This window comes from Macrosteles quadrilineatus, unplaced genomic scaffold (assembly GCF_028750875.1).
Source record: "Macrosteles quadrilineatus isolate MER2022 unplaced genomic scaffold, UCM_ALF_1.0 Scaffold_9__3_contigs__length_116548681, whole genome shotgun sequence".
Taxonomy (NCBI): domain Eukaryota; kingdom Metazoa; phylum Arthropoda; class Insecta; order Hemiptera; family Cicadellidae; genus Macrosteles; species Macrosteles quadrilineatus.
Window position 1 is genome coordinate 53,972,913 of NW_026542602.1, and position 25,051 is coordinate 53,997,963.

At 35.2% G+C, this 25,051-nt stretch overlaps 1 protein-coding gene across 1 annotated transcript in view; it reads right to left on the reverse strand.

Annotated features, from left to right (window-relative positions):
- The window catches only part of LOC129003452 (transcription factor Sox-10-like), a 38,488-nt gene extending 17,050 nt beyond the window's left edge, over positions 1-21,438 (reverse strand). Inside the window, exon 1 of the mRNA XM_054431747.1 lies at positions 21,224-21,438. Within this exon, the coding sequence (XP_054287722.1) occupies positions 21,224-21,378 (155 nt within the window). The 5' untranslated portion in view covers positions 21,379-21,438. The remainder of the gene's footprint in view (positions 1-21,223) is intronic.
- Positions 21,439-25,051: the final 3,613 nt, after the last annotated feature.

The window sequence follows — 25,051 nt, forward strand, 5'->3', positions numbered from 1 at the left end:
TATTTACATTTGAAAATTTGGGGCTGCCCCCAAAATACCCCATTTTGGGGGCTGGGGCAAAGTTGTAACATTCATGAAAAAGTGCGATTTATTATGTTGTAGATATGTGCCGAGTTTGGTTTTCCTAATGCAACGCGTTAAAAAGTTAACTAGGGGTATCCACACATTTGCCCAACCCTGTATATGGAACGTTTTAAAATTTTAAGTGACAATTCTTTGTTAAATATTGACTAAATTTACTAAGTTGATCCTGAAAGATGGAAATACGCTGCCCCTTGTCAAGATTAATCAAACCCGAACCTAATCCTTTCCAGGCGACTGCGGTCTGAGGGTCCCAGGATTAATGAGGGGTCGGCCTGGGACCCTGTGGCAACGATCACCAAAGCAGGCAAAGGATTTTTAGGTAGATTTTGAGGCTGGGACTCTCTGACCGTCTCCCATAAATTAACTGCCGATTTTGACGGATCTCACTTAGGTATTGAGATTTTAAAAATAGGTATTCATCTGTTCAAACTACAATGTATTTTTAGGTAAAGCCACTATTTATTTGCTAATTCTTCAAGCTAGGGATGATCTTTTCTATTTCTGAGAAAAATGATCGGTAATGTTAACTTCACTGTAGCGCCCGGGGAAAATGTAGTTGCGGTGCCCCCTCCCCACAGTACTAGCCGCATTCGCAATAGCTTCATACTAAATTACGTTTACATTTTGCCTCATTTTTCAGATTCGTACATTTTAACGCCATAATCTTCACAGATAACCTTTACAATTCATGCGAACCTACAAGATTACAAACACAATTTCCTGCAGCGCTGCGCCCCTTCAGCCATGGCGCCCGGGGCAACTTGCCCCGGTTGCCTTCCCCCTTCCCTTCGGGGCCACATACAGATTGGACAATGGTTTAAGGGTCGTTTCTAACATACAGATTGACCAAAGGTCCTAATGAGCAGGGGCAAAAAATGGGGGCGGAGCTTACAGCAGCGATGTCCCGTGGGGGAGGAGCTTGTCTATTCAAGTCAAGTGTTTGTTAACTTTTTCTAATCTTACCAGTCACAGAGGTGGCCAAGATCAAGAGACGAATTTTACTTTTTAAACACTAAGTTTTATGTAAACTGTTAAGTAAACAAATAAGGTTTTTACATTCAACTATAGCTTAAACAAACAGTGCGGTATTCTAATACAAATAATAGGCTATAAAATCTAACTAATCTATATAATTAATACGCTACATGAAACTTTGTCGGTTGAACTCCTCCGCCATTTCTTAACCGATTTTATCCATTGATGTCTCATTGGAAAGAGCGTGTCGCGTATATTTGCAAACTGGCCTTACATTTTTGAAAAAGTCCCTTGGGCTCTGCCCCAGGGGCTTTGAAAGTTCCCATGTTAACCTTATGAAGAACATAATTGTTAACATTTTGATCAGCTGTATAATTTAATTGCTGTTATTTATTTATTTACTATTTGAGTTTGTGTAAACATAACCCCCAAGATGGATCGTGTTAGTATGGTTCTATCTTAAATTAGTGTATTTATCGTTGTTTTGTGTAGCTATAATTTGATTATTTGTTTTTTCTTTTAAATGCCTTGGACGCGACGACAACGAAACATAGACAGGAGGCGTGATCGTGATAACGACTGCAGCTACTTATATCCAATTCCAATCCACAGTGGTGCGTAGTAGGCTTAAATCATCACAGTCAGCACCTGACCTTGGACAATCTCTACTATTAGGTTACAAATGCGCCCTAACACTATCCCAAAACGACTTTTCGTTCCCAATTGGCCCTCTATCAATGACCTGTGTTGCCTGTACAGCGAGGCATTTTGAGAAGGAGAAAACCGGCCGGAATGCTTTAGGTTTATCAATAACGAAGATACACATGGTCTGAGTTACACACCGTTAATCTTTGAGTTGACTACTCATTGTAAATATGACTGTTATTCGTTTTGAAATAACTCCTGTAATACATTGCAATTGCTCGAATTCGAGCAACATGTACACTAGTTGCTTATTAACTCACTATCAATTTTTTTTTCAAGTACACAAAGTACATTTTTTGGGAGGTCGAGTTGGTTACGAAATTCTTAGTTTGTTTGACCTAGTTATAGCATTAAGGATAATGTTACCATTTAAAAGTCCTGAAGTGTTCATTCAAGGATTCAAGATTCAAAGCATAAGCATTCTCGTTTTTATGTGTATACCCATTGTTTGAAAATTAACTTGAATATCTGTCTTAGTATTTCGCACACGATGTTCGTTTTTAAGTTCACAAAACCAATCTAGCAATATTCACTATAGGAGTAGTATTTTAACAAAAGTAAAAAAAAAAAAGGAAAAAGATATTCCATTGGAAGTGAAATAACCTGAATAAAATGTTCTACCCCAGAGTATAAAAATCTACTCACTTATTCAACATTTACGTAAACCAAAAATTAAAATTCTAAACTTCAAATAATTCTTATCATTTTGCCTTAAAATCCTGAAATAAATAATAATTTGTTATTAATATTCAGTCAGCTACATTTTCACTTGCCGTTAAAAGAAAATAATAACTCCAAATTGGAGGTATTATTCCGTTTGGATGATATCCCGTGAAAGCATATAACCTCGTCATATTAGCTTTTAAAATTGCATAGTTTGTGCTGAATTCTGTTGTCAATCATCTGAACTTGTTCAAGTTTACAATGAAATTTTGTTTACATCAAAACATATGTCCATAGTACAATTTTGTTTACATCCATACGAAAATTGGGTTATCTGTAAGTCGGTGATGTTTAAGTTAAATCAAGAAAATGTTGTATTATCTATACTACAGTATTATATAAAAATCTAATGGTGTCTCTGTATGTGTGTTACTAATAGGTGCAAAAACTACTGAACCAACTGGGCTTAAATTTTACAAAATTATAGCTACCACAACAAGGACCATTTTGGACTATTCACATTTCAAAACTGACCGTAGGCTTTTGCCCCTTTGGCTTTAAAAGTTCTGAGGTGAACATTTTAAAAGTAAATATTGATTGGTCTCCATGGCTGCGATGAGAACACTAACAATGTTTGTTTACATTTGCTTTGACATTTAAATGTAAACAAGAACTGCTAAACTGCATATTTCACAATTTCAGACAGCTGATACAAAGAAATTAAATATAATATTTTCCATAAATATGAGGTAGGTTTATTTTAATCTAACCATTTATCATGGATTATTTATTCTAAAACTACGTCAATGATTATAGAAAATAAAGATTTTATAACCGTTGCTGTATCAACTCCGGCTCTGCTTTGGATTTTTTAAAGCGTCTAAGTTATGAAAATAATGTTATTGCTATGTTTTCATGGAAAAAGTATGAAAATTACAATGTATAGATGTTTTGTATGAATTTGGAGGCTACTTTAAACAAATTCAAACTGCTTAACTTGTGTTAGATTAACTTAACATAACTTGCACATCACATTGTTTTTTTATATGTATATTTAATTTAGGTAAATTAAGTTATTATGTTTTGCTAAACCTATGCTTAAATTAAACCAAACTAAAGAATATCATCAATAACTAAATTGTACATCGTTGATTTTTGTTTTCTAAAATCTGTTGTATATGTGTAACTATATTTAATTATCAAATGGTAATACAAAATACTCTTTTTTATCTTAACATAGCTTTCATTTCACATTTACTTTATTTGATATATTTATTATTTGTGTTTTGCCACTCCACTGATTAAATTAAACCAAGGAAAATATCATAAAACTAAGCAGTACACAGTGTTCTTTTGTTTCTAAAATCAATGAAATGTCTGTTACTATGTTTACTTAATGGTAAGTGTGAAAATGTAAAGGCAATGGACGATGGAACTGATTAAAAGAACTGGTTTGTATATTAAGTTGTTTGTTGATATTTTGTATAGAGTAGAATCAGAGATGCAATGAAACATATACTGTATTTGCTATTATATTTTTTAGTCCTTGATGCTTTATTAGTTTTGTCTGTTGTCTGTAATGCTGAATTATTTGTTTAAAATTTTTTATAGTACCTATAGATATAGTTTCTTTAATATTTCAAAAGACTGTATTGATAAGGCACAGCAATATTTCTAAAGTTTATAACAGCTGACTTAGTTTTGCTAATGATTTATTGTGAGTGAAGAAACTTAAGATTGAAGGATTTGTGATTTAATATAAAGAAGAGTAAAATTTAAAAAAGTGTTCATTTAAATTTAATAATTAGTATTTTTGCAACTTCAAAATTGAAATTTAAAATGTCAATAGTAAATTAAAAGATATTTAACCTAGGGGATGAAGGTAAATCATGTATGTCAAAGTTGTATTCGAAGATTTTGTCAGGTTTTCTCGAATTTTGTTTCTAAAAGCGTTTGCGGATGTGTAACTATTATATATGCAACAGATGTAAAGATAAAAATGATCGCGCACGCAATGAATATAATAGCGATATGATGAGACATCATGTTTTCACCCTTAAAAACTACAATATATCGTAGTACTAATATTGCGAAATTTTGTGAGTTTGTTTGTTTGTTTGATATCCAATCACGCATTAACTACTGGTCGGATCGGGTTGAAATTTGGTATGAAGATAGCTCACATTCCCGATTAACATATCTAGACATATTCTTATCCCAAAAATCATTTAGGGCTCTGCCCCAATGGCTCCATAGTTTCCCATGTTAACCTTATGAGTATTTATATTTAAAATGAATTGAAAAATGTTGTCAGCTTTTTCAACTACACAAGTTGGTTCTACGATATTCAATAGCATTAAAGAGACCACCTCTGTATCTAGTAAGATTTACTTGAAAAGACTAGCTCCTCCTCCACGCACATCACTGCTGTAAGCTCCTCCCCAATTTTTTGCCCCTGCTCATTAGGACCTTTGGTCAATCTGTATGTTAGAAAAGACCCTCGAACCATTGGCCAATCTGTACGCGCGCCCCTTCGGCCGGCCCTGGGTGATACTAATTTTTAAAACCACACATATGCGACGAATTAACTATCACAAAACCAATTAATTTTGAATAAGCTGTCAAACCCTTGATCCTTTACAACGAAAAATCAACGATGTATGTAACCTATTTCAAATCCCAAACTCGATCCTCTTATAGATTATAGAACTGTTCTCGGCGTTCTCGGGACGCCTCGACATAGAGTAATGAGTCAATTGTTATTTTAATCCCACCGCTGACAGTATATGTTGCGTGTAAGCTTATTAGAACTGCATCACTGGAGATGGTGAGTAATCAAGGTTGGCAGCCCTGAGGCCAATTACCGCTCCCAGTGGTGCCAACTGTAGACAGATGACGCACCTGTGGCCCACCTGTCTTGCTATCATCAAATCTTCATCTCCGCCGCTGTCGCCAACTCTGATAACGGGATATTTACATCCTCCGGTTTGGCAGCACTGGTATTTTCCGACCCCGTTTGCTCTGGGGTAGGATTGATTTATTGTTTACATATTTCGAGATTCTCAAATTTTCTCTTTTATGTCTTTGTGGCTGCGTAATTCGTCTAAGCCGATCTGAACAATAATTGATAAACACTTTTAGTTGTAGATGTCCCCACATCTAAAAATTTGTAGGGAAGACGTAAGCTCAACAGCACTCTTTCGTAAGACCACCCTTGGATAAAAAAAAATATAGACATGGTGGGGGGTAAACTTCGATATGGTGGACTGTATAAAAAATGAGGGATGTGAGATATATTATGTTAAGATCGGTTTTAGAGACACACTGTGAGCACAAAATAATAAACTTGTAAATAGGAAGAAATGTGATTTGGTACCTTCCTTTTTACTGAAGTGATGTCTAGTAGACCGTTGACGCACTTGATGTTTGCTGGCCAGCTTTCGCGTACGCGACCGGTAGTTGCACCAAGAACAGTTTGAATACAGTTTTTAACTATTCAGTTCACTTTTTTGTTAGGTGTGTCACAAATAAATACATAAGATAAACATACGATAATATATAAGTTCAATTTATATGCCACAAATAGAGTAGGGGAATATTATAATAAAAAACTAGGGAAAATGGCGAGAACATGATGCCGGGTTGAAGAGTACATGGGGAATGGGGGGAATTGCCAGACATCACGTGACAGGGCAAGGGTCAGAACAAAATATGAATGAAGTCTGGATTCACCTAGGTTGCGTAGATGCTTGAATACGGAACATGCCGCCCGCCTTGAACCATACATGGTTCAACAGATTCATAAATTGATTCATTGACTCATAAATGGGCACAAGTAATACAATGTAGATATATATACACAATAGATAATGATGACACACCTAATTATAGATATGATATATATGACAATTATAAATATAAATAAACATGAAATAGGACATTAAATAGAAATATTTTGTGATTAGGGGAGCGGGTACACCTTGGTAGCAGGGCGACAGAAGATTCCTCTCGAAGTCTTGATGGAGACAACTCGAACGATGCCATCTGCTCCAGGTGATGTCTTCACAATGCGACCAAGAGGCCAGAGAAGTGGTGGTGTTTTTGGGTCATGGATAATGACTAAATCGCCTACTTCAAGATTCTTGTTTGGCTTTATCCACTTTTTCCTTTGTTGAAGCTGGTGCAAATACTCTTGGTGCCACCTTCTCCAGAAGCGTTGATGTAGAGCCTGAACTGTTTGCCAATGCTTTAGTCGATTGTCAGGAATATCGGATACATTTACTTCAGGTACTGCAACAAGAGATGTCCCGATGAGAAAATGACCTGGGGTGAGTGCTGTGATGTCAGATGGATCTGCTGATAGAGCTGTTAGTGGACGAGAGTTCAATACTGCTTCCACCTGCGTGACAAGAGTTATCAGCTCCATTAGTGTTAGAATTTGATCTCCAATTACTCTCTTGAGATGGTACTTTGAGCTCTTTATGGCACTCTCCCAAAGGCCTCCTTGGTGAGGCGCGGCTGGTGGTTGGAAATGAAAATTAATTGAATGATCGAGGGCGAAGTTAGTGAGAGCATCTTGAGTATTCCTTTCATCAATGAAATTCTGGAAGGTCTTATTCAGTTGCTTGGAGGCACCGACATAGTTCGTTCCACAATCAGAGTATAGGTGAGCACAAAGTCCACGACGAGAAACAAATCTTTTAAGAGCAGCAATGAATGAGTCCACTGAGAGATCAGTTACAACTTCCAAGTGCACCGCTTTTGTGGTAAAGCAAACAAATAGGCAGAGGTATGACTTAAGCTTTTGAGAATTCCTAGTGGTGTGTACTTTCACTTCAAAGTGACCGCTATAATCCATGCCAGTATGATAGAATGGTCTTACAGGCCGTAGTCGAGTTTCGGGTAAGTCTCCCATAAGTGGAGGTTGATTTGTAGGTTTCAACTTAAAACATCTTTGACATTTAAAGATTACAGATCTGATTACACTACGAGCAGATAATATCCATACTTCTTGAGTGAGGATCGATTGCAGCAACTGAGGGCCTGCGTGTAAATATTTGAGATGATAGTGCATGACCAACAGTTTTACAACATTATGAGATTTAGGTAACAGGATTGGGTATTTGGCATCTTGAGTAAGGTTTGAATGTTTCAACCTACCGCCTACTCTTACCAAACCGTTATCGTCAATGTAAGGTGATAACCGAGCCAGTCTTAAGCTGCACTGAGTGCCCTTTTTCAGAGCTGTGATGTCATCCTTGAAAGATGAAATTTGAATGAGTTTGAAGAGATTCATTTTAGCAGAAGAGATCTCTTTATAACTAAGTTGTCCAGCTAGTCGGGCGTTCCCACAAATATTATGGATGAATCGTAGAACATAAGCAGTGACATTTACAAGTTTTCTAAAGCATGAGAATTTTTCAAGTAAATCAAATCTGTAATTTTCTAACTTTTCAACGTTAACTAGGACATTCAAGGGATTTGGTTTGACTTCAAGAGTGTCTTGGTCAGTGATTAAACTGAATTCGGGCTTTGGCCAAAGATCTGATGACAAGTATAACCATTCAGGTCCCTTCCACCACAATTGGTGGCTTAAGAGTTGAGATGGGGAGAGTCCTCGGGTTGCACAATCTGCTGGGTTGTCTAGGGACTTGACGTAATGCCATGATTCAGGAGAAATTAATTCTTGTAGTTCTGAGACACGGTTGGCCACATAAACTTTTAAGCGATAGGGGTGAGTGCGTATCCATGTAAGAACAATGGTAGAGTCACACCATGCATACATCGAGTCAATCTTAATGTGGAACGAAAGAAGATTTGAACAGTATTGCAGGAGCTTTCCAAGTAGGTGAGCACCGCACAGTTCGAGACGAGGCAGAGATACTCTTTTTAGTGGGGCGACTTTAGATTTGGCCATTATCAGATTAATTTTAACATCATTCGATAAGTTGATCACACGGAGGTAGACTACTGCAGCATATCCTTTCTCCGAAGCATCGCTGAAACCATGAAGTTCTGCAAGCTTATGAGTTGAGGTAAAGATGTAACGTGGGATCCTTAGGTTTTGGATCACGGGTAGTTCTTCTAAAAAGGAAATCCATTTTGTTCTTATCTCATCTTGAATTGGATCATCCCATTTTAGACCTGTGGTCCAAAGATATTGAATGAGTGTTTTAGCCCAAAATATTACAGGTGTGAGAAATCCTGGGAGATCATAGAGTTTAGCGATTGTTGAGAGAATCATTCTCTTGGTTAGCAAGTGGCCTACTTCAACATTCTTTACTTTGTATGAGAGCATGTCTGTCTCTGGGGTCCATCTTAAACCCAATACACTGTAGAAGGCCTCACTACCATCAGTCAACTCCACTGGTGATTCTTTGTGTTCGACTGGAATCTGATCCAAGAGTTGGGGTGCATTACTGATCCACTTACGGAGTTCAAAACCGCCTTTAGACAGCAATGTTTTCAGTTCATTTTGAGCTGACATAGCTTTATCAAGATCTTCAGCTCCAGCTATAATATCATCATAGAAGATAGACTTGGTCAAGATATCAGAAGCTTGTGAGTATGGTTGACCTTCGTCCAAAACTAGCTGGTGCAAGGTTTTGATTGCAATAAAAGGGGAACAATTAAGCCCATATGTAACTGTATTAAGTTTGTACGTTTGGAGTGGATCATCTGGACTAGCGCGCCAGTATATCATTTGATAACTTTTGTCCTTATCAGAAATTGTCCTCACCTAGGTTGCGTAGATGCTTGAATACGGAACACATGGAATAACATCCCTTAATTAGTTACCACCCCCCCCCCCCAGTTAGTTAAAAGTAGTTACTGTAGTAGTAGGTGTGTGTAGTTAATGTAGTTAGTGCAGCTACAAAGTCAAACTCCCCTACGCAATTGTCCTCGATGGTATCAGCATAACTTGCTTTTCATCGCGCAATAACATTAGTATTTTAGTAATCTATCTGTACTTTGTTGCTAGGATACATTTCACGCTCCAGGTAAAATCCCTTTACTAATTCCCCCCCCCCCCCCAGTTCAGAGCCCATATTCCTTTCATATTCTCCTTACTACTAAAAAATCATCTACGATGGTGCACTACTCAACTATAATACTCACAATACAATAATATGTACAAAATAAATAAGATATTTAAAATAGCGAGTATTAGTGAAAATAATATTATTTCCCTAATTTCCTAGTAACGATAGACCCAATAGATTTTTGGTGATAAGTCATTTACCTACATTCATACAGTGTTTTACGCAACCCAAATAATATTACAACGACAGTGAGAAAATTTAAAAACAAAAACCAGCTCATGTGATTTATGGTATCCCTGGTTTCTTTACTTCATTGACAATCAGCTAATATTCATCGTTCTAGTTATCTATGAGGTTTAGTGTTATTGATAATTAATTGTAAATAAGGCGTAATATGTTTTTTGCATGCTCAAATAGACCTTGCAAAAACGCCAAGTTGAAAATTATTCACAATAAATTCCCAATCAATAACACTAAAACTTATAGATAGTTATGCAACAATGCAAATCAGCTGATTGGAAATGGCAACAAATACAAATAATACAATGACAACAAAATGTGAGCCAGTGTTTTATGGTAGACTCCTTTTAATTTGGGTTGAGTAAAGAAACACCCTGTATATCGTTAAAAACAATACTCAATTTTACAACAACGCATAATTTGATACAGTATGTTGTAGCGTATGCAAATATTGGTTAGTATAATCGTATAATGTATTTACCAAAAACCTCTATTTTTTTCCTCATAACAGCTGACTGACATGTCTCTACTCGCATGATTTGCTAGCTTGTTTTTGTTATTGGTTCATTGTTGTTTTTGTTCGCGTCGTTGAACGGTACGCTACGTTTTTAATGTCGACGCGAATTTTGTTCTTGTGTTCGTATGTGAACGTAGTGAGTGTTAGTATGTATCTATATCAAGTAGTGTTTGTGAGTGTATTTTAGTAGACATTTACCTAAAAGTGTTAAGTGTCAAGTGTACAATTAATTCAGTGATATTCTTTAGGTTGTTTTCCTGTGACGACATGCATCCTGCTTCTGACGATTCTTTTGCAGTATTCTGGTTAGTAGGCATATTTTGTATTAACTTAGCTTTAGTATTTAGTCCTACCTTTTGGAGAAACAACATTTAATTATGCAATATTATTGTCCTACAGTATAATTAACGAATAACGTAATAAATTGTTCAATAATTCCGAATAGAACCTCATTTTGTCTCAGGAAATGTGTGTTAGAATCGAGTTAAATATACTGTTTTTCGAATTACCAAATTTACATTTGTATAATATTTACGAACTGTTGCAACTTCAGAAAATATTTGTTTGTCAGAATCGATTTCTTGTATAACTTTTGTTTACAAAATGTTTTGAAATTGGTCAGAAACAGATACAATACAGCATATAGCAAGATCGTCCAAGGACCGTGTTTTAGCTAGTACAGCGTAATCTTCAATGAAGAACTTTAATCTAATTAAACCGGTAGGTACAGTATTAGTTTGAGATCAAACGTATAAAATGTCACTTCAATTTGAAAAATTTTGGAAGTGCGTCCTCTGCAATTGTAGGACTGTAGACTACACACCCTTCACAAACTGTTTAATGTTAAAACTTATTCTTAAGTATTTTAGTAGGCTGATTCCAACAAATCTTTATCCAAATCGGCTCCTGTTGGAAGTGGTACATCCGACCGTGACCAAATTACAAATAAGTAGATAAAAAAAAACTTAACAATTTCATTTAGTTTGTGGATTAGTACTGTATATTATTTATTAACTTAAACATTGTCGGTTGCAGTCTGGTTGAAAAACAATTAGACTACTATTGACTAAACTACTGATGACACAATACTCTTATCATTTTACACCTTTTGATAAGTTAGTGGCAAATCATAAAATGAAATGTGATTTATTGCTCGTTAAATCATAATAGGAAGGTCTTGAATGCAGTTAGGTACAACCAAACGATACAGTAGGCTACTTAGTTTACTTTTCACTTGTAGTAGGTATTAATTCCCGGCTACAAGTAAGTTTTTAAAACTAGCCTACCGGTACCTCAAAAACAGATTTCTTGAAAATGCCTCCAGGTCTAAAAGAGATAGCCTACCTATTGGTTTGAAATAAATGCTAAGTTAAGTTTTGATGAGTTTTTACGATCGTTTTTAAATTTTAGGTAAATATTTAAGAAATTTGTAATTCATAAGGTAGGTATCTAATATTATTCGTGGCTTCATATATAAAGTGTCCTTATTAAAAAATATAAGGCTATGTATCATTATTCATTCAATTTGTTCGTTGTAAATTGTGTTACCTTCAATTTATTTCAATTCAATTTAGTTTACAGTACCGTAACGACTTGAACTATTTTTGTCAATATTGTTTTAAAACTATTAAATTAGATTTTTCTGTTGTACATTTTGTGACTATAAATATCCTAATTAGTCTACCCTAAACACGCTTAAAAATGCATAAAGGAACTTTTATGTGTGTCTAGCGTTTAAGAACAGCTTTAAAAAAAACATCTTAAAAACTCTTTTAAGCACACTTCACTCGTGTTAAAAGCTACAAAATGTTGATTGACACATTCACACGCCCCTTTCCAAAACATACAAAAACCAATCGGAGCCAAACGGGCCGGAACATTGAACGGGGGAGGAGCTCCAATTATCCACAAACCCTGATAAATTGAAACATCCCAACAAATTAGTACATGGCGGAAGGGGCCCCCACTTTTTGAGGTGCCGACAACATTTGTTTTCATTTAGTGGGCGCCTCGTCCCCCCCCCCCAATTTGCAAGACATGTGTCGGAACATAACTCCTGACCGAAGACAACCCTTCCCCTTTGATGTGCCGCTGTGGATCTCGAAATACCCCCCCCCCCTCCCCCCCACTCGAATAGCGTAAAGTCACCTCGTGCGGGAGGTCCCTATTGTGTACTTGCTACTGTCTGTCAGGTATTGTGATTGCAGGAACCTGTTACTTTTGTGTAATCGTTACTGGAACGGTTGAGTGTAAAACGGTGAGGTGAAGGATTGGGAATGTATTTTGACTTGACTGAATTAATTTATTTCGCCTTACGGTTGGATTTAATTTGTATCAATGCAGTGAGTTACAGACCAGCTTGGTTTTCTTGGTTCTGATTTATATACATTCAAAAAAAATATTCGTTTATATTTAGACATCAGAAGCTTTAAACTTTAAGCTCTTGTTGAGAAACTTAATTCATTAAAAATTTGTTCACCTGTTAGTTAGGAGATTCGGACTCAAAACAATGCCTGGTCTTCGAGTTATCTTTACTTCGTATCTTATCTTATATAGAAGCAATTCAGTACCGTAGGTTGTAGTATTTGTTGTATAAATTTGAAGTTTGTCAACTATTTTGAATTGTTTCTTAGATTCGATAAAATCTACAAAAAACTGTTGTTCTGTTCCTCGTAGTAGCAAACACAACACTTGCTAAAAATAACAAATAAGGTTAAATTTCAGTGGATAAAGGTTATTTTATACTAGCTGTGTGTCCGATCTACGCACGGGGATCTTGTCATAGTATATAAAGCACAGCAGTTGGTTTGCATACTTTCATATATGCTGACAAAACTATCCCTTCGCAAATACAGTATCTGACAGTTTCAAGCCAAAACTAATGCTTCGCAATTAAATGTCACCCGGATCTTGTTGGTCCATATGTTAAATCCAATGATTACACTAAATAAACGGTATCAGCATTCTGACACATACTTTCTCCCATAAGTTTTCAACAACCTTTATCATGTGTAAGCGGTGAGAGTAAATATACGGAAATGGGATTTGTACAGTTTTGTTCAGAATTTAAAGGACTATAACATAATGGTTAAAAGTATTTTTAAGGTACTACCTCAACCTCATAATTTAACACTTTATTCGGGTTGACATTTTCATTATCAAGGTGCTCTTGTCCTTTCCGTGAAACACTGAGAAATAAGGACATTAATGCGTTACCAACAGACATACACACAAAAATACAGACCTTAATTAGGGAAGGACAAGAATATTCATAAATAGACATGTTTCGAACAAAGATTGAAGATGGAGTCAAAACCATAGATGTAATTACTATCGATGTATGTTGGACAGTACATCATTGGTTGTTCGAAACATCCTCAACCCCAGGTGGCTTAAACTAAATAGTAAGTATACGAATCCTGCAAATACTTACATAGGTGTTACTACGTTCTGATTTATAAAATCCATAATAAACCCATATTCACTGCTTATGTCTCACGCCGTATGTCCGTTGACCCAAGGAACATAACAAACGATCAGTAAATAATGTCCAACATGCGTGATTAAATCAGCTGACCGGCCCCATAGATCAGCTGTGATATGTAAACAGCTGATCGAATGTCACTTTGTTTAGGTCTACGGATAAGCCAAGCCAAGGACAATCGTATTGGTTTACGATGTAGTTGTAATACACAACTGTTAATTTAAGGTTAAACTGGGCAACAAACACAAACATGAATGATTGAACAAGATTATGCATCATAACAATTATCTGTTTTCCTACAGTTACCTAACAATGTACATGTTCTCTCACTCATTTGAGAAAGCAAAGTGGCCAATTCGCTCATCAGTGGGACAATGTTAACATTGTCTCACTCTAATTACTTTGTCTCACTCGCTCCAGATTTGCAACGTGAAATCACGAAATTTAATAGTGAGCGCGTAAACATGCAGACAAGGCCGTATGCGCGCGAAATACGTTGGCAGCACTGGCTGTAAATCAGCTTGTCAGCTGTTGTACTGTTGTATCATTAAATTTTATTTTAAAAGTTTACTTCTGTGTAAAAATATGTAACGTTTCTTTACCAATTTATTTGTTTTATGGTAACTGTAGGAAAAATATAATGTGCAACTCGAGTCGAGTGTAAAGTGCAATAATTGCCTCACTCGTAAACCATTCAGTATTTATCTCGTATTTCTCTCGAGTGAGTCAATTGCTCCCTTTGCTCACTAGTTGCACAAATAACTATTGTTGTGGGTTTTTATCTAGGAAATATAGCAATATTTTTTCTCGAATCTATTGATATATCGTTTTTGAAACTTATGGAGGATTTTAAAATAAAGTATTTTGCCTTATTTACCTTTAATGTTTCTTTCACGCAATCCGATTTAGACCGGTCGAGTTAAAATTTTTAGTCGACCATTGGTGTTATGGTCCCTTTCTTACCCGAAACCAAGACCGATTATCCTTCGGGTAGCGCTTGGCTGGAGCCACCTGCCACTGCAGAGTCCGACTCCCGGACGAGTAAAAATCGTAAACAGTCCAGTGGACCATATGAGCGCTTTCACACTACCCGATGTTTAGCCGTCCGGGAGCCACCCCTGAGTGCAGTCAAACTCTGTCCAAAAGTAAACAGGTTTTTATTATTATTTAAATTGAACTGTCAAAAAACGTACAAACCGTACGTGAATGTTATTCATATAAGGTTCGAGTAACAATTTTTTGTTTATGTTTATGATCCATATGTTTCTGATTTCCAATATAGTTACAATAATTTTATCAGCTTGGGGGATTTTTTAACATCATGTTGGCACCTACCAATATCGTCTTTATCACCATGCAAAATTTGAAAAGATTGCTTCATTAGCTTAGGAGTTTGCGTATGACGAAATGCAAGAGTCAGCGTACAAAAGCTCGCTTTGCTCAAAAACTGATGTAAATTAAAGGACACAAATAACTGAGGGCTAAACCCATTTCACCTGGAAGGTTTTGCCTGTAACTGGTATGTAAGTTTGCTATTTTGTTTTGCTTGGCTTGCTGATTTGATTTGTTTTTTTTTATGCATGGTTTGCTGTGTGAGTTTGCATTTTGTAATTTACTAGTGAACCTGTGCGGCTCAATGCGCCGCAAAATAACATATGAATTTAGAAAACAAATTCATCGTATCATATATTGACTCGACGTCGAAAATTAAATACAATAATAATGAAGCCTTGGAAGGGAAGCTGTCCAGCCATTTCCTAGCTGTATGTGTATTATATTTAGTAAATTAATAAGTGTTCAAGTTCAAGTATGTTATAGGCAGCGAGCAAGGTTATAGGGTAGTTATGTTTTAAAGATTTTATAACACATTTAACAAAACATTTTATCATATCAAACCAATAGGCCTATGTAGCATATTTTGAGGGTCATAAAAATGCTGCTTGAAGAAAACACACTTTTAAAAATAAACACTAAAAAAAATATTTTTATCACAAAAGCACTTCCATGAATACGGTACTACGATTTTAGCCTTAAAGTTACCTTCAGGAAGATTACCTTGGTCAGAGTTTTCCGTAACGAATATGCTTATCCTATTAATAGATGTAGCCTACTTAAAACAACATATAATATAGTTGCTCATGACTGAAATTGGTCTGGGTAAGAACAGCGCTGCAAATGCCAAAGGTAACAGAAATTAGCATCTTTCCATTTTAAAAGGTAAGTTTGTTTCAGACGGGTAAATTTTTATCCTCGAAATCAAAATATGTCCCCACTCACTTGTTCCAGTTAAGACTTTACATTCTATTAAGTTGTTAACCATTCTGATCACAAAGCCTTGTGCCATTAATAAGGCCCTTTTTGATGTATTAATATTCCTCATCAATAAAACCACTGCCCCCTTTTATTAGTCTAATCTGTGTCTTGGCAATCCACTGGGTGTCTGCGCCTTCGTCTGTTTCAAGGACCCACTCTTCTTCCCCTTGGTAAACTGACAATTAATTTCCTGACTTGTCAAGTTTATGTAGTAATTCATTAATACTGTTAGTTTATAAAGAAAATTTGAAAAAAGTTACTTGGCTTGGTGCTTTCATAACTGCAAACTCAAAATACACCCACAAGTAAAAAAGAATCAAGATATTGGTTAAAAAAACTATGTTTGTGTAATAACATTATTCACATGAAGTAGATGATTTGTTTGATTTGTCGATCAGCTGTTTAGTTTCAAATGAATTAATGTCAAAGATTTGTGATTTAAATACATAAATTATTATAGTAAAGTTTTTAAATCATGGTACCTAACTTATTCTCCACTAAATTTTACTATTCCCAGCATTAAAATAAAGTAGTAAGATCCATTATGGGTAAACTTTAAGGTACACAATCCTTCATTGAAATGTAGTAGGTATACATTAAGAGTCATAATACACAGCAATTATTATGTAGTAGACTTTGACTATTTTCAAGTAACAAACATATGTTTCTGTAAATAAAAATTATCTCCCATGTTATCCTTATGGAGAAATACGAAACTTTAAAGGGCTCCAGGGCCTCAATCTCTCATTATTTCCCTAAAAAGAAAGTTTCCTGCACAACTTCACGTTACCCTCTTTCCAATGACACCAAAAACATGTCAATCGGTTCAGTAGTTTCGGAGGAGTAATTGTCACAAAAATCGTGCTTGCGTATTAAATAAGTATAGATTATTTGGAATGATTTATTTATTTATTTTAGCAGTTAAGTTATTTAATGTATGAGACAAAGCCTATTGTACATTTTGTATCGAATGGTGAATAAAGCTTTTGAATCTTTGAATCTTTTGAGCTTAACTTCCTATTATTCTCTACATTTGGAGGATTTCCGTGATTTGTTTACACGTAGATAGCCAAGTGGTGATAGTACCACCCCTGTCTTATCACCGGTCTGTCAGTGATAACGTGGTTTGTTTGAGGGTGATAGGGGAGCGTCTTCAGACTTTGGGCTTGACGATGTGGCAAAGCATCTGCAGAGTAATTGGTTAAAATGTCTTTAAAAAATATATGTTCATAAATAATAGTCAATTAAATAATAAAAAAAATGTCTCAACATGTATAACATTTATTTATTAGCTTATCAAAATTATTCTCTAAAGCAATGGCTAATTTAAAATTATCCCACGGCAGCAAAGCTCAGCATATTTTAAAATTGTCTGATTTGTTCCTCACTTAAGTGAAATAAAATGTTCAATGAGTACGCAGTTATGCTGCTACAAGGAAGGTAGCAAAGCGAGTTTTTTATTGAAATGTTAATAGCTTACTGTAGTATGAAATGAAAAAATCTTGATTTTGATCGAAAAACTATAAACAAGCAAACTTCAAAAAGAGTTAATTTATTCCACATTATAATAACATAGGAATTTTAGATTTAGATATTTTCCCGTAACCAGTAGAAAACGCAACAGCACTTCAATATAACTAAATTATTTGTTTTCCAAGTTATACTAAATTGCAAAATATGTTTCGGGTTTCAGAAATTGGAAAACCCATTTTTTTACCATGTAAAACATCCATGCAATCCCGTTTCCAAAATCCGCTCATACTGGTTCGCGAACTCGTTAAAATAAACAAAAGTTTACATGTTTGCATGATGGTTCGAGTCGTATTTCATCAAAGTCGGATGAATTTACTCTAGTTATCGTGCTAATGGATACACACATATGTACGAATTTTAACGGATGGTGTTTTTGCCTCTTGGACAACAAAACATAAAACGAAAAGTAAGTGGTTCCGGGAACGATTGAAATTCCTTGTACACCCTTATTATATAGTCAATTAATAGTTGATGCGTTAAGATACAACTCAAAACTCTCATGACAGTAGAAGTCATAGCTAATGTTTACCTTAGTTTAAATAGTTTAACATAACGAATCTTTGATCAGATGAAGATGACTTCATCAAAGGTTTGGAAAGAATAGTTTGGCAAATAAAGTTAAAAAAACGCAAACGTCGGAAGAAATCGTGCAGAATAACTTTAGACAAAATTAGACCAGGGGTTAAACTGCAAGTTCTTATTGCAGACAACTTTAATAATAAAATAGTGCCTTTTTCTAAAATATCAAGGTGTGTAAAACTCGACTGTTCCAAAATAATTAGTAATTAATCGGGACCTTCAGAGTAGTATCAAGAATAGATTTATATTATTCAAACCAATTTAATGAATATTTATAAAATTAATTAATCACGTCAGAAACAGAAAAAAGACATTTCGTTCAAGATTTACATTATACTGTATACATACAGAATTCAATAAAAATGAAGTATCTTATAATGAGGTCAATAAACGTGGTGATAATTAAATAAACTCCTCCTTTACTAAAAAGTCGCCAAAATATATTTATTAAAATCGTAATGTGATATAATAAATAAATAACAAATATTTAAACTTCAGGATAAAAACGTCCGTATATTTCGTGTGAATATTTAATTAAACTGCGATTTTACACGAATTTTACACGCGTGATACGTAGCCAAGATAGATGATTGTACAAAAGTCGGCTTGGCGTAAAAGTGTGACCGTGGAAATTGTGATGAGACGTTTCGTTCTCGGTTTATTAAAGTGTTATTCAAATTGCTTCTTTTATTTCATATGCTATGGGATAAGTAATCGTCAAAAGCCTGAAATTTTATATATTGAAAATTGTGTAATTATAGAGAACAGCCTAGTGTGTAGAAGCATTCTCTAAACAATTTCTTTATCAGCATTGTACTTGTCATTAAATTTACGGAAAGTAAGTATAATAACATCCTCGTGTAAATATATGTTTTAAGTGTTATAATACGTATTTTTAAAGACGTGTTTTTATTTACTTTCCGGCAGCATTCTCCTAAAGAGACTATTACATAGACAAAAATTGTATCTGTCCACTACTAAAAAATTAAACTTTGTTCCAAAAAATTTAAGAACCGTGTATTTAGTGTTAAATTAAGGTAAAATTTACTAATCATCCTCTAAAAGTAGATTTTGCATTTAAACAAAACTGCTATAGCCTAATATAAACTGTTTGATTTGTAATCGGTTCAGTAAAACTAATTAATTGCTATTTTGAAATTATAGAGACACCACTAGATACTTAGGTACTTACTTTCCGTGTTCGGAAATCAGACTTTGCTTTTCCAAAAATTAGCTACCGATATGGCTTTCATTTGCTTGTAAAAGATCATCTTATGATATCATCTTATCATAATGTGCAAGACTGGTCTAGGCGTGGACTTTTTAATATTAACTACTAGATAAGCTGAATATACGAAGTTTATAATTAGCCAATCAATCAAATACTTCGTTGCCTTTCATACAAGATACACGGTATAGTTTGATTGTATTACTATTTTTTAGGGGGAGGAGGTATTAAATGTGTAAACGGTATTAAACGGTGTGGTTGGGTAACTAAGTGAAAAATAAACGGCCCTGTAGTCCAAGTTAAAGCACTTTTAACGATTCATTATTTGAAAGCACAAAAATACGTCAAATAACACTTATAATAATATATTTACACTTCCTTATACTGTTTACTCTCAAGACGGTAAATACCGGTACATATACAAGATGGAAAGTGGTGATCGATTTCGATTGGACACTGCAACCATCATCAGACCCAATAGGCAAATCATTAAACTTTTATATGTATTTACCGTCTTGTGAGTAAACAGTATAAGTGTAATTATATTATTATAAGTGTTATTTGACGTATTTGTTGTGCTTTCAGGTAATTTAATAACACGCACGATGGTGATCAAGAAGTTCTTTAGAAATAAATAAACAAAAATGTCTATTGGAAATCCTATTTCCATAATATTTCATCTACGTTAAAACCAGTACAGTCATTGGTTGATAGATAAATAGATAGAATCGATCTATCTTATTAAGGACCTTTCTTAAACAATATAAACTACTTTACATAAAGTGGGACAGAAAGGTGCTGTAGCTTTTCACGGGAATTTAATTTTATTGCTAGGTATTTAATTAACATGCTATTGTTACTATAATATAATTGTATCATTAATGAATTTTATAACTAATAAAAATTGGCAATAAGGAAATGTGATTTAGTCAGACAGCCAACATCTCGTACGGGATTGGTCTGGAAATTCAAATCAATATAAAAAGATTCATTTTAAAATCCACATACATTTGTTATTATGCTGTTTGCTTGAGTACTTTTTTTCAGAACCAGAACTAAAAAATATTATTAACACTGATACAATAACTTAAATTTGAACCACTCGAATTACTGTTCACGATGACACGTTGGCATAGTGGTTGTAAGTCTCGATTGTCAATAGTATATTTACGCAAATTAATGTCCAAACTAGGATTTACAAAAAGTACTGAAAATAGTCACAGTTTGTTAAGACGATTGTCAGCAGCTCGGTTAACTAATAATTTGAAACTGTGTTCTACATTCTACTAGCCAAGACATCCAAGTACAGTACCTTGCGTTTATATAACAATTCGTTGAAATAATTACTTAATGACAAATTTGATTACCTTAAATAAATGAAGGTATTTTTTCCAGTCTGTTTCTAACCCAGTTTTTGGGAAATAATCCTTTGCAAGCACCTTAATGCGTCCAAGAGGAATGTGCACTTCAAGCTCTTTAAATAAGGGAAATTATCTATACCCCAGGCCTTTGATTTGCACGGGATTCGTCTGGCTGTAGAGATAATTGCACCCCTCCCTACCCACATTATGGGAGATTTTCCCCCCTTTGCGCCCCAAACAAACCCAAAACCTCTTGCATCACTGAAAACGCTTATAAAAGCTGTCCTATACTTTGTGTACCTATTTGAATTTGTGTACCTACCTTTGTGTGTACCTATACTTTGGATTTTACAACTTATAAATAAGCTTTCTGTTTTCTTGTTTACTCTGCTTAGGAAATACCTCCGTCCAAGCGGTGCCCAATGGAACCGTGCACACCAAGATCAATTCCAATTGTTATAGAAGATCACCAAATATCAATTAATGTTTTCAACTTACTTGGAAGCTATTGGAACCAGTGTCCAGTCGTAGCCCTGGAGTACTTTGCTGACGGCCTCGTTGATCTGTACATTGTCTGGTGACGCCGGTCGTGCTATCACAGCCTTGGCCGCCGCCGCGACGCTCGCCGCCGCCGACGCCGTGATGGTCACCATGGGCTTGTCCCGCGCCCCTAGGCCACTCCCGCACCCTCCGTCGTCGTCCTGGTACCCGGGCATAACGTAGTCCTTAGCGTCACCGTCCGCACCGCACTGATACCGTCATTCATCTGGTCTGATAGTGACAGCTCGCCGAGTAGTCGAGTATTCGGTAGATATATCGATTGGATTGTTCGATAGTCGGTTTTGTACTCTGAATAATCTAAATAATATTTTTCTTTTGGGTGGGGGGGGGGGGGGGCTAGCTAAGTTATTTCATTGGTATTTCCTTTTGGGTTAAGATTATGGCAACACGTAGTTAGTTGAATGTTGAAAAAACGTCATAGGAAAAATAAATGTATGGGATGGTACTTATTGTCATAATTGTAACTACCGTGTAACGAGCGTTTCAGCGTTTAATTAACAAAATATAAATTAGGAGCCTATTTCTATGGTTTTACATTTTACTTTTATTAATACTCTGTCGGGTAACTTAATTACTGAAAAGCTCAAATTTTTGATTTACATCTGAACAAGTCTGACTGAGGTCAAAACAATGTATTGTAGATACAATTTCTCGATGCCAAAGATCTAGGATCGCAAATCAAATTCTTGTACAAGTCATATAAATAATATTGGATCCAACACATATCTTTGAGTAACACCATAAATATAACTATGTATTTCAATCGGGTATTGTGCACTATAAGAGTTAGGCGATCAGGTAGAGTTAAACAAAAAATTCAAATAATTTCATATCGCATCGGACAATGTATCGGATGGGTAATCGATATAGACAGTTCGATATATCAACACCAAACACATCCACCGATACTGTTGCAGCCTCATTGGTCCATGACGCTAGACCACGCCCACTACCCCCACCACTCATTCTTCCCTCCCTCTTGTTCTAATCTGTTGTTCACCAAAGCATGACGAGAAGTGTCGACGCTTTCGCTTTGCGTCTGAGCCAACGATATCGTTGGTCTGAGCTCGCCTCCATTTTGCTTACTACTAGTTGACGAATTTTGGCATTTTAATTAAAATGTATTCAGGTGATGATAAGACATAACAAGAAGCTTTATTGGTGCCAAATTGTTAAGTGCAAACAGTACAGAAATATTGCATACAGATATGTAGGCCTACCTATAAAAGTAACACAAATCATATTAAGTATAAAATACTCGAAACAAAAAGGATCTTTTACGCTTCAAAATAAATTCGTTTAGTAAACAAGTTATTCAGAAATAAACATGTATTCTGCCTAAAAGTCGGAATCGGGGTTTCAAATTATCTAGACCTACGTCCAAAGATTCTGTACCCAGAGGTGCCCATCCCCCCTAAACCCAGAGGCGCAATCCCCCCCCCCCCAAGCCAAATGAGTAGTTCCCCCCCCCAATTTATGTTGTCGTTTATTTAAACCTACCCTCCCCCCACCAATTTATCTGACAATTTTCCCTTTACCTCATAAAACGAGTATTTAAAGTATTTAGCAAACTCGAGGTACAAAAAACAAACTTGCTGATTGAGAATCAAAATTAAATGTTTAATAGGAAACGTCATTTAACAATACATATCTAACTAATCGTTGAATTAGAAGTTTTTCAATTTACAAAATTCCGAATTTGTATTGTCAGCCAACATGTGCTCACTATTGCTATAGACAACGTCTTCAACACGTTCAACAATATACTCGGTGAATTACTCTACTCCAACACAGTACTGTAACTGTACAATATATTAGGTGGCGTTAATGTTTAGAGGGCTTAAGAAATCAAACAGCTTTAAGTGTATTAATAATACTTTGGCATAAAGTATCTTAATTGTTTAAAAATTATAGGCAGAGTCACGAAATAAGTCAGACTTGTTGCTCGCCACATCCAGGCTGCCTTCTACAAAAATCGCCGGGCAAAATACCATGCCACCAGAACAAAAGGTTTTTGTGACGAAGTAATCTTATAATTCATTTTTATAGCCCCAGGATTGCCTTTAATGACTAAAATGGTAGGAACGCATCTTGTCAGATAATCCGTTTGTACACAAAACACGAAACGATTACAGATAGGCCTATCAATTCACGCGTGTATATTAGACTACCGTCAGCAGGACTAAACTGAAGTAAACTAAATCAGGTTATGACGGAAAGACGTGGTTTCTGGATTGTCGTCTGTGTTATCAAAAGCTGATATTGGACTAATTGTAGTGACGGAGGAAAGTATGTTGAAAGTATAATGGGATTCATAATTTGAGTTTTCCATTCAAAACCATTGACAATAATAACCAATTTATATGCTGGATATAAATGATGGTCTAGAAATTCTACAGTACTGCACGAAAGGAAATTTATTAAATACTTTGAGGAGTTTGAAATATATGAATACATAAAATTGGGGACAGCATAAAATTTTTGAGTGAAAACACTCAATTAATTATGAAACCCATTATATTTTCAATACTCTTCTGAGTCACTACAATAGTCCAATATCAGCTGTTGAAAACGCAGACGACAATCCAGAGACCACGTCATCGGTCCATCATAACCTGAATCTGATTCAGTATACTTCCAGTCTTGCCGATGGCAATGTACATGCGTGAATTGATAGGCCTATCTGTAATCGTTTCGTGTTTTGTGTTAAATGTTTGTAACGTATTCTGACGACACCTCCAGAAGGGGATCTTTTTTAAATCCTGACTATGGTGGAGTTAAAGAACCAACAAAACATAACATGTAAAATTTGACACTGGCATGTTAAGGATTGTATGACGAAGTACCATTCTTAGAAGCAATCTTAATTACGAACGGCAAAATGTTGATAGTGTTGATAGTGAGCTACTTTTAGTGAGAAACACTTTTTCGGACTGCTTGTACAAAATTATACAGCCATTATGACAGCTAGCAAAAATTAAAAATCCCCCCCTAAATCTCTTAAAAAAAGTCCCTCCCAAAAATTCCTGTGGCGCAAACGCGCCACTTTTCCCTCTGGGCACCCCTGTCTGTACCACTTTACTACTGTACCGACGGTACCAATAAAATATCTTAAAATATTAAACATTTGTTTTGAAATTTAATAGTTAATTAAAAAAAAATCATATATCCTGAACAGCTTACACACTTTGTAATGCCACAATTTGTCAAGAAATATACTTTTAGATACCCAAAACCCACTTGAATAAAATAGGCACCGGTAATTCTTGAGTAAATATTTTAATTAAGGATACAACCATATTACTTTTTTAGTATAAAATTTCAAATTTTATTTTGTTACAACACTGATGGTAAGTAACTTATTTAACACTGTTTGAACAAATTATCTATCTATCTATCTATCTATATATTAATAGGCAAGCATGTTTCTTTAAAACCTTTTTTCTCAGCTCGTGTGCATCGCAGGGGAAATCTACGCATACTGTTGGAAAGATATTTTCCTGTAGATGTGCAGAATGCTTTTAAAAATTAAAATAGGCTAACAAATAAGAACAAAAAATGAATTTGAAAACTTCAAAAAATTAACATGGACCATATGGGTTGCCATGATGGTGACGAAATAACAACAAAATGTAAACAGAAAATCAAAACAAATGGAAGAAATTCCAATCACATGTTTTATTTACAGTGTGGGGAGAAAATAGTGAAGTCTGTACATTAATTATTTTTGGTCGAGTTTCGACCACAGGACGACCACTAGTAATG